Here is a 14,415-nt window from a genome sequence, read left to right as displayed (position 1 = left end):
ACATTATTAGAAAGATCATCATCATAATGTAATGTAACAACTAGAGGGCCCATAAGTCATAGAGTCACATATGACAAAAGAGTTTACACATTTAAACATCTTAGAATATATAATTTTATAAATAAATTTTAGAGACTGAGTCTCGATTGCATTTCAATCATACCAAGTTTCTTTCTGATGTGCTCCACTTTAACTCTGGAAAGAGCCTTGGTGAGAATGTCTGTAGTTTGATCACTAGTGTTGATATATTCTAAGTGAATGGCTTTACTTTCTACCATATTTCTATCATAGTGGAAAGGAACTGCAATATGCTTGGACTGATCATGGAATACTGGATTCTTAGATAGCTTGATACTACATTGATTATCACATAGAATGGTAGTAGGTAATAGAGATTTTCCAAATAGTCCCACAATCAGCTTCCTGAGCCATATAGCTTCTCTAGTTCCCAATGTAGTGGCAATATATTCAGTTTCAATAGAGCTTTGTGCAACGAAGGTTTTTTTCTGCTTGTCCAAGAGATCATAGCGGATCCTAAATTGAAACAATACCCACATGTACTCTTTTGATCTATCACACAGCCAACCCAATCAAAATCTATGAATCCATGTAGTTCAAGATCAGTATTCTCGTATTTGAGGTCGTGTCCAATAGTACCCTATAGGTATGTCAAAATATGTTTAGTAGCAACAAGATGAATCTCACAACATTCACACATGAACTGACTTAAGGCATTTACTGCATAACATATGTCAGGTCGATTATTAACCAAATACATAAGTGACCCAATAATTTGTCTATAGAGTGTAGGATCAACAAATTTGGATTTTGATTTAGCTTCCTGTAATTTGTGTAAGTTTTTCTCCATGGGAGTGGACATAGGTCTACAATTCAACACTCCAAATCTTTTGAGTATATCAATAGTGTATTTTCCTTGATTCAGAAAGATACCATTAGGTTTCTGCCATACTTCCAGTCCTAGAAAATAATGAGGAATTCCCAAGTCTTTCATTTCAAATTCTTTAGTTAAATCTCTCTTGCATTGTGTAATAAGATGATCTCCTATGAGTAAAAGGTCATCAACATAAAGAATTAAAATTATCATATCACCATTGATATATTTATCTTAGTTTGATATGAAGTGCTTGATCAGATTTCAGATGCATTATCAGACTGGGATTATATATGTATGTGAGTGTATGTAAAACATACACACACATACATGTATAATTTGCAGTTTCAGACCGACGCTATTCAATAGCACATCTCGGCCCAGAATATGAATATGCATCATTGATTATTTTGTTGTCCATTTTTGTCTTGAAAATATTATATGCTTGTAATCATTCTTTCACCTCCTTGTAGTCTCCATTATGTGATCTTGCTTGCCTCATGTCCCTCTTTCTTCTTTGCATGCATGATTGAAGGACTTTTAAGCAATGTAGGATGAAGGAATAAAGGCAAAACTGGCTCTTTAAAAGGGGAAAATCTTTAAAATGGGGTTTTCTAGGAGTAGTGCATATGGATTGTGGCTGGAACCTTTTGGGACAATGAACGGATGTATGCATTTAAGCTCAAAATGTGTGGTTATATGGTGAAAAACCCAAGAATAGGTTTTTGGAGAATGAAACATATGCGGATAGGGATAATGTTATGTGGAAAATGCATGGAAATGAATGGAAAGGCATCTACTTATAATGAGCTTTTGTGTTTTCATTATAAGTAAATGTGCAATCACATGCAAGCAACCCAATCATGAGTTTTTAAATCATGTGGCAGCAGTATGTAAAGTATGAACGGAGTGCAATTAAGCATGGAAGTGGGAATTGTTTTGGATGGAGAAACATATCATAAATGACCTCACTTTTTATATAGTTTCTTTCAAGAGCGGGGTTTTTTTATTCTGCTGCACATACAAGGAAGGTGAAGTAATTGCACATGCAACTTGGAGAATTCAGATGAAAGATAGAAGGAACACATCATAGACAAAACAAAAGAAATGAAAAGATTTGGAAACAAAAATGAAAGAACAAATATATACAACTTTTCCCTATGAAATTCACAAAGAATCTTACCTTTTTCACTCAAGAAGCAAAGGAAGAAATCTCTTTAATCTCTTATGCAAAATCTGAAAATGAATCCAAAGAGATTTTCGGATTTAGAAAGATTTCATGAATGAGACATAAATAGACTTCAATTGTTGACTCAATCCTTGCAAAATGAATGAATTCTTGAGTCAAATTTCATACCTTGCCAAGTGTAGGAAGTTGGAGAATTAAAATGTACAATAATTGCAATCGTATTGACTAAATCAAATGCAATATGCCATGGCAATTAAAAATGGCATTTAGGACATCAAATGCAACTCTAAAAGAATGATAGAGAAACTACAAATGATAAGCAATACCAAGAACTCACCTTGAAAGTAAAAAGTTTGGATTTGATGAAGAAAAATGGCCAAAATGGGTCATTTTTGGGCAAAAGCGTGCCCTAAATGGGCTGCTTTGTGAGAAAAATCCTTTCAAATCTGCACTTTTGATGAGCCAAAAATGACTTTATTGGAGGCAAAAATCATTGACTTTTGATGATGCTTGTGATTCTTAGCTCCAAAATCCTGTTTTTTGCTAAAAATGCCCAAAATAAGTGGGTTTTTACATGTCAAAAACACATACTTTCCTCTCAAATATTGCCACTCTTGCTTGGTTGATAAAAAATGCATGAAAAATTAGTAAAGATGCATTTTTTAATGCCAAGACGCATGCTTTTTCTCTCCAAATGCCCACTTTATGAGTTCTTAGTGCAAATGAAAGTAAAGACATGCTTTTAGAATGCAAAAGCACGTGTTTTTGCCTTTAAACTACCTACCATTATGAGTTTCTAGTGTTAATGAAAGCAATGATGTATTTTTAGAATAGAAAAGCTTGTGTTTTTCACTTCAAAAACTCCACTATATGCTTTAACATATCCAAACACCTCTATTGCAGAAGTATAGACAGGTTTTTAAGATACAAAAACATGTGCTATTTAAAATGCATGTGTTTTTGGGTTCAAATTCGTCACCATTATGCATTTATACATAGTTACACTGCATTGGAGGATAGGGAGACATTGGGATGGGGGGACAAGTTTCAAAGCACAACGGACAAAGGGGCCTTTTTTATGGGACAATGAGGGGAGAGTGGCTAGGGATGAGAGGGGGAGGGTGTATATACTATATACTATATACTATATGCTAGTTACGAAAGGATATATAACATTGACAATATAAGACATAGAGATGTAAATTAAAAATATTAATTTTCTAAAATTTGAATACTTGAACATTGCATTGTGATTGAACATTGGACTATAAATATTAGAATTTTAAATACTTGAATCAGCAAAACCAAATAATAATAGTCATAGATATCAAACTTTCAAATGTATGAGTATCTCATCAATCACCATAAAGATGGTTACATTGAGAAAGTGCAACATAATCTCAACTCAATATGATATTCAATGTTCAATGTTCATATATCAAATTCAAAATGCCAAGAGTCAAGGCTTAAAATGTAGTGAAGGAGGCCTCTAATCATCCCTCGAGAGGGAAGCAAGCTCCTTGTCATCAGAACTATCAGACTCTCCAAGGTTAAGAGCTGCAAAAGGAACACCAACCAGTCCTACATCTGTAGTATCCTCATTGTCATCAATCCATAATGGCTCCTCAGGATCTAATTCCCATCGTATTGCGAGGCTCTCCTTGTATAGACATGTCATGTGATCATTCATACGCAAGACACTATGCTCAACCACTAGCTTCTCTACTCTCTGAGAGGTAAGAATGCTCCTCTTAATAAAGTGGATAAAGCTATATGTAGACCAGTTCCTCTCAGAAGTTAAAGAACTAGATACCTGACATAGCAATCAAATGACTAGTGTGAGAAAAATTGAAAAGTAAAACTCTTAAGTTCACTTAAAAAATAAAAACTTAAAACATTTCTCGAATACATATTATTATTAAATAGATTTTGAATTCGAGGAATTAGATACCTGAGACAACAAACAAATAGTTAGTGTGGTAGTTGGTGATTTCGGTCCCTGACAAGTCCATCACAAATTCGGATCAGCCTGTGCCATAGTTTCTAGGTTTGCCTTTATCACGGCTCTGTAACCCCCACATAGAAAATTTGGTCCACTTAAGGCGCACCTTCCTCGCGGTCTCAAAGTCAAACATCCTGTCAATGCACTTGAAAAGCACTTCCTTCACCTACAAAATAAAGAATTCAAAAATTCAAATTATTAACAAATAGAAGATGCTAGTTATGAAAAGGTTCAAGTATCAACATGTATAGCAGTATAAGACATAAAGATGATTAAAATAAGTAGCATGATATGAATCACCCCATCATCTTGAATCGGTGTGACTCTATCAAGCCTAGGCATGTACCACTTCGAATTTAATTCATAAGAAACTATATGCGGGGGAGTGTTTAGGTTGTCCCATCTACACTGAATGATAGGTCAGATGTGCTCATGGTAGAATGCTAAACTGGGTCCCCTCTCTTGTACAAGTGCCCTCATCTGGCCAAGCATAGAATTTATGGACTCATACACCTCTCCAAGGCTAGGCACATCACCATCCCCATATTTGATGACCTAGAAAACTAGAGCGATGATAGAGACTATGTATTTCGCATTACTCCAAACTACATGACTCTTCATTATCTCCTTCAGCCTCTTCGCCTACTCTGTCGTGGACCCATCCCACCTATTCCACTCATTCATCATAATCATGAGTTGTAGTGGCTTTTGCAACTCAAGCATTCTTTCCAAAAGAATGAAGTAGGATGCATATCTAGTCTCAATTGGTTCGGAATTCCTTCTTCGCGAAGATCCTAAAGAGTGCACGCGAATTTGGTGGTTGTAGATACACATCTGCACATCTCTAACATCGTTGACCACTCTCTTAATCCAACCAATCTTCCCCATGTTCTTGAGTGCATTGTTCATGGCATGCACACAACATGGAGTCCACCAAATATGCCTATATGATGCGTCAACAAGCCTACCTTTTTCTCTAGACATAGGTATTGCATAAGTCATCACTTGGACCACATTTTGTGGCCCAATCTCCTCTATAATTGTTTGAAGGATGTCAAACTGAAAATTAGCATTCTTTCGATGCCTTGTACAATCAACCACCCTGAGAAAGAATGGGTCATCTAAGCATGTAACTATGATATTGATGAGTGGACGATTTCTAATGTTTGTCCACCCATCCATAATAATGTTGCACCTTTAGTCCTCTCAAACTGCCCTCATGGTCTTCATCATTTGAATGATATTAGCATACTCATCATCCAAGATTGTGGTCCTCAATTTGTGCTCACCTAGTGGCACAAACGATGGTCCTCCCTCCTTCGCAACCTTCTGCAACATCTCCTTATAATAAGGAGATCAAGCTTTATCAAGTGGTATGCCATTGGAAAAAAAGAATCTATCAATGGATTTGTATCTCATCTTTCAAGTGTACATTAAATAAATCTTCTATGAGGTTAATTTGAATTGTCACATGCCATTTGCCCTTTCTCGGTTGAACTTCATACATAACACTAAAAATGGAAGAAAGTCCTAAGGTTGCCCTTGTAAATGATGATGCTCTCTATGGCGATCTAGGAGAAAAAACATGTCATTGCCCCTATAACCGTTTCTCATGAGACTGGTGAATAGACTAAATCTATTGCCTACCCTATAAGGTAGTAGGTAATTCAATCCCCAAATCATCTGGAATGGCCCAAAGCTTGCTGAATTCAATTCTATAATGCAAATTTTTATTATGGCTCAAAAACTCACATGCTCCCACACCTTTTCCTATCCAAAAGAGGAAGTGTGCATTCACTCTCATGATGCTATCAAACCATTATGTACCACATATGTTGCATTTCAACTTCCTTGTGTCACCACCTTCTTGTGTTGGAGCATCTATCCTCGTTGTAAACTATCTAAGAGGTGATTTAGGATCACATTTACCCCTAGCCCACTTTGTCAAAAGTGTGGAGGGGCAATCTGATGCAGAGGTAAGGGTGGTGGATGGATGGCCCAATTACAAGTTCATAAATTTGTGAAAGTTAACTAGTGTTTCCCAAGGCCTTAAGTACCTAAATGTCTTCAAAACCCCAGTTCCAAGTTATAGGGTTGATATATTTTGATGGTAATAACTTGGATTTAAGGTTTCAAACTGTTCTCAACTCTCAAACCCTTCTAATCTCTTCAAATTGCCTTCTAGGCCTAGCTACCCCTATTAGGCCTCTAGCGATAAAGATCCTTGATTTCCTACCAACTTTCCCAAAGCCTAAACCTAACTCTATAGGTTTTCAGATACCCATTTGTCCATATTTCAACATATCAAAAGGTTACCCAGGGTTCCTTTGGACCAAACCCTATTGTCACTATATTGTGGCTCTAAAATGTATAAAAAGAGAACAATTTAACAAAGAAACTATAAGTTCTTTGAACTCCCCAGATTCCCCACTCTAGACAATCTCTTCTTAGGTCATGAATGTCACAAATCCAAGAGGAATTAGACTAAAAAAATTTGCAACAGCAAAAGCTCCACATTGCTCCCCAAAACCCTCTCAAACTAGGGCTTTCTAATTGAATGTTGTCCCCACACTTATGAGATCTGACAAGGGTGGATTCACCTTTTCCTCAACATAATCACTTCTAATCATTAAACAATGACCTCCAATGGCTAGAACTTCTACTGCTTCTCCATAGCCAAGAATTTAATGTCTTTTTCTCCACAATCTTCAATGGTGATCACCTATTCTTATACTTTCTTCTCAAAACCTTGTTAGAAATGATATGTACATATTGTTACAAGATTATTCCATGCAAATCAGACTCCTACATCCATGGAATGATCAGCATGTTGACTAAAAACTCAAACTTGACAATAAAACAACGAAATCCTTCAAAACAGCAACACCAAACTTGATAGCAATGTACTTTACAACCCTTAATGTATTGGGAATTAATTAAACAGCATGTAGGTAAGATTAAGAGATCTCAAGGTTATAAGAAAAACAATGAAAGTCAATTCACCATGCCACAAATGCTTGAAAGTGAAGATTTTATTGCTTTCCTTCACACAGTCTGTACAAAATGATCAATCCTAGGTGCTGCCGGTTGTACAATGCCTCCAAATGATCTTAAAAACCTTCCTAGCAACTACTCCAACTGATTGAAATCAGTTTCCATGACTTAGTTAGGCTTAAAACTCCCTAAAACTACTGTCACTCCAAAATGCACAAACCGTTGGGATTCAAACATTTGAATTCTCCAACTTACAAATTATTGAATAAAACAACTATTTAACTTTGCCAAGTTTCCTATTGGGTCCTCTAGACCAAGTTAGTCAATCCTAGACCTACCTAAGATTCTGTAGACCTATTTGAGTCCCTATGTCCTTTCTACCTTTAATTCACCAATAGAGATCCTAAGGTCCTTTAACAAGCCCTTTAGGATTCATTACAACTTTAACATTTTTAAAGCCTCTTAGAGAGGTCGGGACATCTCCCTACCTCCTTGGGAATGACAATCATTTGATAGCATCCTTGGAGATGCCGGAACGACGTCCTCCCGACCTAGTGCATCCTTGTCTCCGAGATGTTGGGCTTTTGGGGGGAGATGCCTCCCCCTAGTTACTCTACATTTATACCATAACTCAAGTAAAAAAAACATTAATGGACTTCTAAAATGCAATAACATGTGCTTTTGCATTCAAATTCCCCACTTATAAGCATTTAAGTAATATAAAATAAGTGTTATTGCTATAAAAAGTGTACCTACATGTATTTAGGACTTATATTTTATTGGCAGTGGATTTTTAATAAGTATTTTGTATGTTGATGATATGCAATGAGTAATGAAAACGTAAAGTATCTCATATAATTAAATTTAATAATAACTATATTTTTCAATAAAGTAATGTAAAAGTAGACTTAAGAAGGCTAATTTTCATAAAACATTAAAAAACTATGGTCAAATCAACTCAGAATGAGCTGAAATTTTAAAATGGAGGCTATAATCCACTTTACATACTAAGAATAATTTTCTTTCGTGCAATTGCTGATAAAAAAACCCACTTTTGGAGGATTTTTCAACAATATATGTTGCCCTTAAAAAACCCACCTTTTCTTTAATAACTTGAGCTATACAACTTCGTTTGAGGCCTAAATTAGCTTGAATTAAGCAAAATTCCAAGGGCTAGTATCCTAGGGGAAAATCAAGATTAAAAACTACTAAAAAGAAAGGTAAAAATGAAGAAAAGATGCAAAAGTTACCCAAAAAATCATTTGTTTGCAATTAGAGAAGAAAAACTCTTTCTTATAGGCATTTGGGGATTTAACTTGACAGAAACCTTCAAAAGGAACGCATAAATAATGTTACATAAATCACAATTTAGGGATGACAAATTGCCTTAAAGGCACTTGACTAATATGTTAATACAAAGAGGATACATCTATGAATCCATGAGAAAATTCCGTAGGGTTGCCACAATTTTGTGAATTCAAAATTGAGGACAATACATTGAAGCTTTATCAATCAAAAATCAACAAAAGCTTACATTTTGAGGGACAACAAAAGAAAAAATAAATTTAACCACAAGTCCATAGGGCTATGATGTAATGATTAAAAAGTGCTTTCATGAAGAGAAAGGTCCTAATTCAATTCACTACACTACAATAGGGAAATCTATAACTTGTAGGAAACAAGCTTTTACAAACATGTCCAAGATTACAGCCTAGTCCTTCCATCAATGGTTTAGACTCAATAATGTGAATAGTTATCATCAACAACATAAAAAAATTAGCCACCAACTATTAGTTTTATTAAATCATAGGTTTAGTGCAGAAATAAAAGTACAAAAACTGCATTTAAAATTTACTTTAGGTAGAATAAAAAGTCAACATCTTCTTGACATGGTATTTGGATGTCATGTTTCAGCAACAATCTTACAGAATGATAAACCAAATGATTTAAATATCGTACCTTAGAAGATTCAAGAGGATATCCTTTTTAAATACATAGACACCCATTGATGCAATATAAGGCTTTTTCTTTGCATCTTGTGGTGATAAGCCCAAAATAGTTGTGTCCACACCCTAAATTTCAAAGTTGAATCATTTCAACAAGAATTTTCTATGTTATTGCTCTAGATTTACTTTCTTGAGTGTTATAATATAAAAAACTGCATAACCACATGTGTAGTACTGATTTACACGTTCAAATTATTGTTTTAATTACCATAGCTTGCAGGTCCTTTCCTTTTGGCTTCTCACTAAAGTAGAGGACTCTACCATTATCATCAATCTTCATTAACCCAAAATCAGATGCACGACTGCAAAAATAACCAAATAGCTTTTAGAGACATTTCCTTGATTGCTATGAGAAGCAAAATGAGATGAATTGTTTTTCCATTATGACTAAAAATCACACCTCTTCTAACACTAATAATACAAAACATGATATTATTGAAATAATACCTAAAAGGTCAGAGCTTAAGAAGATGATTTGATAATGAGGGCTATATCTTGCATTATAGAAATAATAATTTGTTTATGTTCCATGTCTTACTAATGTAATATCCCTAATTTCAAATCATCTACATTCTGCATAACTAGATATATCTGTTTAAACAAAGGGTGTCAGATCTTGTCTTATGCAAATAACTTTTTTAATATATTCAAAAAAGAAATGAACCTTAGCACAATTCCTGATTATTTGAGGATCGATGCACTTAGACAATCATCATTGAATTGATGCTCCATGCAGCAAATACTATTATATTGCAATTTAACACTGATATATACTACAATTGCCCTTAAATGGTACCATGCCATATTGACTTCAATGACAACCAGTGACATCAGGGTCTGCTAAGTCCACTCATCATCATGTAACCACATTTTATGCATGCATCCAGTAGCAATAAGTAAAGTCTACATGTTTTCCATCCATCATAACCTAGCCATTACATAGTCATATTTCATATCTTCATTATACATCCTTGACTGATTAGCCATAAAATTTATTAGGAAACCGTGAAGTCTTATAAATTAGATGGTTTCCCTGAATATAGTCCGATAATTAGGTATAATCAGCAATTATCATGGAGTGGTATAATAGAGGTATCAATAACATGAAGATATTGGTACCAATCTGAGGAATTGCCTATTAATTAATTGGCCAAGTGCCAACTGATTATCATATGTAAATATGTCAATTAATTACAAGAGATTATGAGATAAGGAATAATAACTGAAGAGGTGTCATTAAATAATGATTTTACTCAAGATGAGATGCATCCTGTTCTCATGTCATTTCATTCCTCAAACGCAAGTATATAAAGACAATTGATCAAGGCATCGAATTTTGTAACTTGTTTATTTATCCATATTGGATCTTCTGATATAGAGCGCTGGCCATATTGGCTATTTTTGGTTGCAAGCATAGACCATAGAGATCAAAGACACAACCATTTGCAAGTATAAAGTGCATATATCAGAAAAAGGCGATATACAGATTGCATGTGCGGAAAGATTGTATGAGAAATAACAATTCAATCATTGAGGATGATCATCACATATATCATAGCATTCACTCACTATAAGTGATTATAGAGATCTTCTTGTAAGTTCAGATTGTCATATCGGTTACCACAGGGATCCTATTGAAAACACATCCATCATAATTGTATACTTATACAGTCATATCAGACACAATAAGGATTATGGTGCATATACTTCATACTGTTACTTATTTCATCTACAATTTTAGATACAGCTAAGGTCATCCTATAAATACTTGACATTATCATTGAACTGTTAAAGATTGTAACTGTGATAGAGATCTTCATCTCTGATTTTATGAATTAGAAATATGTTTGTTATGACCATTATGGTCACCTTCCACTGAAAGAGGCATTTGTGATAATAATTATGATAATAATATATAAAAAAGACATGTGCCATATGTAATGCGAAGAGGCAAGCGTATGGAAATATGGAGTGTTGAATATTTGGAAATATGAAGGGTCTTGTATTTGGAATTTGAAGAGACCTTTTTGTGTAAGATGAAGAGTCTAAATTCAATCTATTTATGTGATTTCTTGGTGTATTGTAATAACATCAAGTGGAAAGCCTTGTACTCAAACATTTTTACATCAATAAGAGTCATATTTTGCTGGCGTGGCTGGACTTTTTCCCTCAAGTGGAAGGGTTTCCCAGGATAATTTATTGTGTTCTTTTGTACCTGTTTTGTTCTTCCTTATTGTTGTGTATCCTAATTTCTGAGCAAAACTTAACATAAACACCATAGAGATCATTCTTTGTGTGTGTATAGTTGTACAAATCAGTCACAGCAGTGTTGATATTGAATTAAGTCTTTAAAATTTCAAATTGCATACATTATCAGTGATATCAGAAGTTACAATCATAAGGATTCTACTCAGTTTCTCATAATCACAAATAGCCAGAAAAGGGCAATTAGAATCAGTATCAAACCCATGTTTCTTGCCACCCTGATAACTGAATCGGCAAAAAAGAGCACAAGACTTACAGAAGAAGAAAAACAGGACAGGACTTAGGCAACAAACAAATGGTCAAGGAAGGAGACATTAGCAAAAAGATGGACCAGTTGTTGGTTGAACAAAAGGAAACTGAAAATTAAGTTGGCTCAAGTAATTGAGGTATTAACACATACAGCCGGAACCTTGAAAACAAAGGAGGAAGGAATGGGTAAAATAGGCATTCACAAAATCAAAGCAATTTCAAGGGATAGAACCATCATTTATACATTTACAAGAAAAATTTAAACACAATTGGATTCGCAGTGGATTCCAAACTAAAGAATATCATTAAGGGAACATCCAGATTTGAGGATGAAGCATTTCCCTCAGAAAGGAAGCAAAGAAGGTTATTCATAATTAAAACGAATGGCTGGAAATTGAACCCAAGGACAAAAATGTAAGCTATTACGTCTTAAATGTATCACATTTAGGAGTTAAAAACATGGCTCTCTAAGAATAGGGAGGATCACCTCACATCATCACAAGGATCATACACAAGAGATGCCAAACTAGAGATCAATTCCAGAAGCCATAATACACATTTGGTTGAGTCCATTGCAAATAAAACTTCCTTTTCTCCCCCTGAAGAAAACATAGTAACCATGATTGAAAAAGAAAATGAGAGGCTTCTAGTGCATTACAAAATATTCAGTGTATTATACTTCTTTATCTTGAAGTTGAAAAATAAGGACAATTGATATTAAAGGCAGGGAGAGATGAATTACAAGAGATAGTAAAAATAAATAGAAAAAAATCTACACATGGAATCCCAAATCATTGCAATGAAAATGATAAGATAAAAAGCATAGAAGTATGTAAATTTTATCAGATTTAGATGGTAAGGAATTTTAATAATTTATTTCAATTATTATATTGATTTACAATGTCTTTAATGTTGCCACCAATATAATATTGCAGAACTAGGATGAAAGATCATTACTGATTTAAGTACGATAATATTTAGTCCCTTGAGGAGGTAAGTAATACTGCTGCTGCATCTTGTACTTGCACTTATTTGTTTTCTGTAATTTCCAAGATGTTTGTTCAATAATTATATATTGGAGAAGGCACATGTCTCATGTAGAGTCATGTAGAGACATGTCCCTACCTGAACATAGAAACAACAATTGTCACTTGAGACAGACGAGCATTAAGGGCACAATCATGATAGCAAGCTTTAGTTTGAAACAATTTGACAAGTGGACGTGACAAAGCATGCACAAGGGCATGATGCTAAAATTTGCATAGGGGTGCAACATGGAACATGCTATAGAATTGAAATATACCTATCATCCATAGGGATGCATGAAATGGTAATATCTGCACCGCTACTTCTGTGATTCTGTAGATGGGAATTAAAAAAATTAGTATTCAAAACTAAATATTTTGATTCAAATAACAAAATTTAATGAAGTACAAAGTTTCAAGAGAAATTTGATAAATTGTACATGAACAGCTATCTTAAGTGTGCATATTTAGAAGCTAAGATATTAAAATCTGGAAACCTGAACAAAGTCCATGTAATCCATACGGTACAAGTGATCTCCAGATAGGATCAGGACATCTTCAATTTCCTTACTTCTTGCATCCTGCAAGACAAGTACACAGGTATGTCAAGACAGTTAAACTTTTCCAGTAAGCTCAGAGCTCCTAGAAAACAATTACATAGAAAATAATATAAAATTATTTGCCATGTTCTTTGATTCACAGGTGCATGTAATTAAGCTTCCTCAAGATCCGCTTGTGCAACTTGTGTATTGACCTTGATTGCATTACACATCTGTTCTTGCACTCTTGGTCTCTAGTATTTTCCTTGGAATCATGAAAAAAGGGTTATAACTTATAAAATACTTCTTTGAACATATATGACACAGGTGGATTCTAATATGATATATACCTTTCCATATATCTTAATGTTATTGAATACTGTCTGGACGGTCCTTCACTTTCATCTACAAAATTTGTATTACATTGCATAACACTCCAATAACATATTCTGTCTAAAACAGTAATTCAAGTTTCTATATTTAATGATTTTGTTTATTTGGTTTTATCTTTCCAACCAGAAAGGTGCAAGTTACTTGAGAATTCTATGTTTCTTCTCAGTTTCTAGTATCATGCATCCAATACAATAAGTTCTCTTTCTCAAGTAAATTCGAAGAGTAATATTTTCTTCCTTGAAATTTTGGATTATCAGAGTGACTATGGTTTAGGGTGAAAGCCAAGAAATACTCGACTCATGTAGATGCATCCATGGAAGGCGGAAAGCCAAAACCAAAATAACTTCTACCAGACTGCCAAAAAAAAAGTTCAGTTTTTATCATGTGGCTTCCCCTAGTCATTGTCCCTGGCATGTTTAATAATTTATTGAAATGGTGCTCAAATAAGCATTTATTTTAAATGGGAGTCAATTTAAAAGAGGAAGGGAGAATGACAGACAAAGAGAGAGTGATAACATAATAGTAGAAGCAAAGGCAATATTTATGGTAAGAGAGAAAAATACTGTTACAATTTGGAAATGTGAGGATTTATCAGACTTCTGCCAAGATAATTGAAATGAAGGGCTTAGAAGAAAGTGCAAAGGGTTTGCATATCACAGTTAGCACAAGGAAGAGATCAAGTTTACTTTCCATTCACATTCTCTGTTCATTTGTATATGATCCTTGCCTATCTCTTTGGCATCTTTCAAGGAAATTGAGTATCTGTAAATTTAATAACAGCCTGAAAGCCAATTGTTAAAAAAATTTACTACAGTAATTTTGGAAATGCTTTCATCTGACACTCGTTCCTGCTTCTATTTT

General features: G+C 34.4%; 1 protein-coding gene across 3 annotated transcripts in view; it reads right to left on the bottom strand.

Moving 5' to 3' along the window:
• Positions 1–14,415, bottom strand: part of LOC149534628 (glucose-1-phosphate adenylyltransferase large subunit 3, chloroplastic/amyloplastic-like) — a 362,597-nt gene that overhangs the window by 155,579 nt on the left and 192,603 nt on the right. For all 3 annotated transcript variants that reach the window (XM_089803934.1, XM_089803935.1, XM_089803933.1), the window contains 4 exons: positions 13,120–13,203; positions 12,901–12,956; positions 9,292–9,385; positions 9,037–9,149 (listed from right to left, as the gene is read on the bottom strand). In XM_089803934.1, the coding sequence (XP_089660060.1) occupies positions 9,037–9,149; positions 9,292–9,385; positions 12,901–12,956; positions 13,120–13,203 (347 nt within the window). The remainder of the gene's footprint in view (positions 1–9,036; positions 9,150–9,291; positions 9,386–12,900; positions 12,957–13,119; positions 13,204–14,415) is intronic.

The sequence above is a fragment of the Cupressus sempervirens genome, chromosome 10, assembly GCF_028749045.1.
Source record: "Cupressus sempervirens isolate cs-2001-9-10 chromosome 10, ASM2874904v1, whole genome shotgun sequence".
Classification (NCBI taxonomy): domain Eukaryota; kingdom Viridiplantae; phylum Streptophyta; class Pinopsida; order Cupressales; family Cupressaceae; genus Cupressus; species Cupressus sempervirens.
Note: the sequence above shows the minus strand (reverse complement) of the source record. Positions and strands in the feature narration are given on the sequence as shown.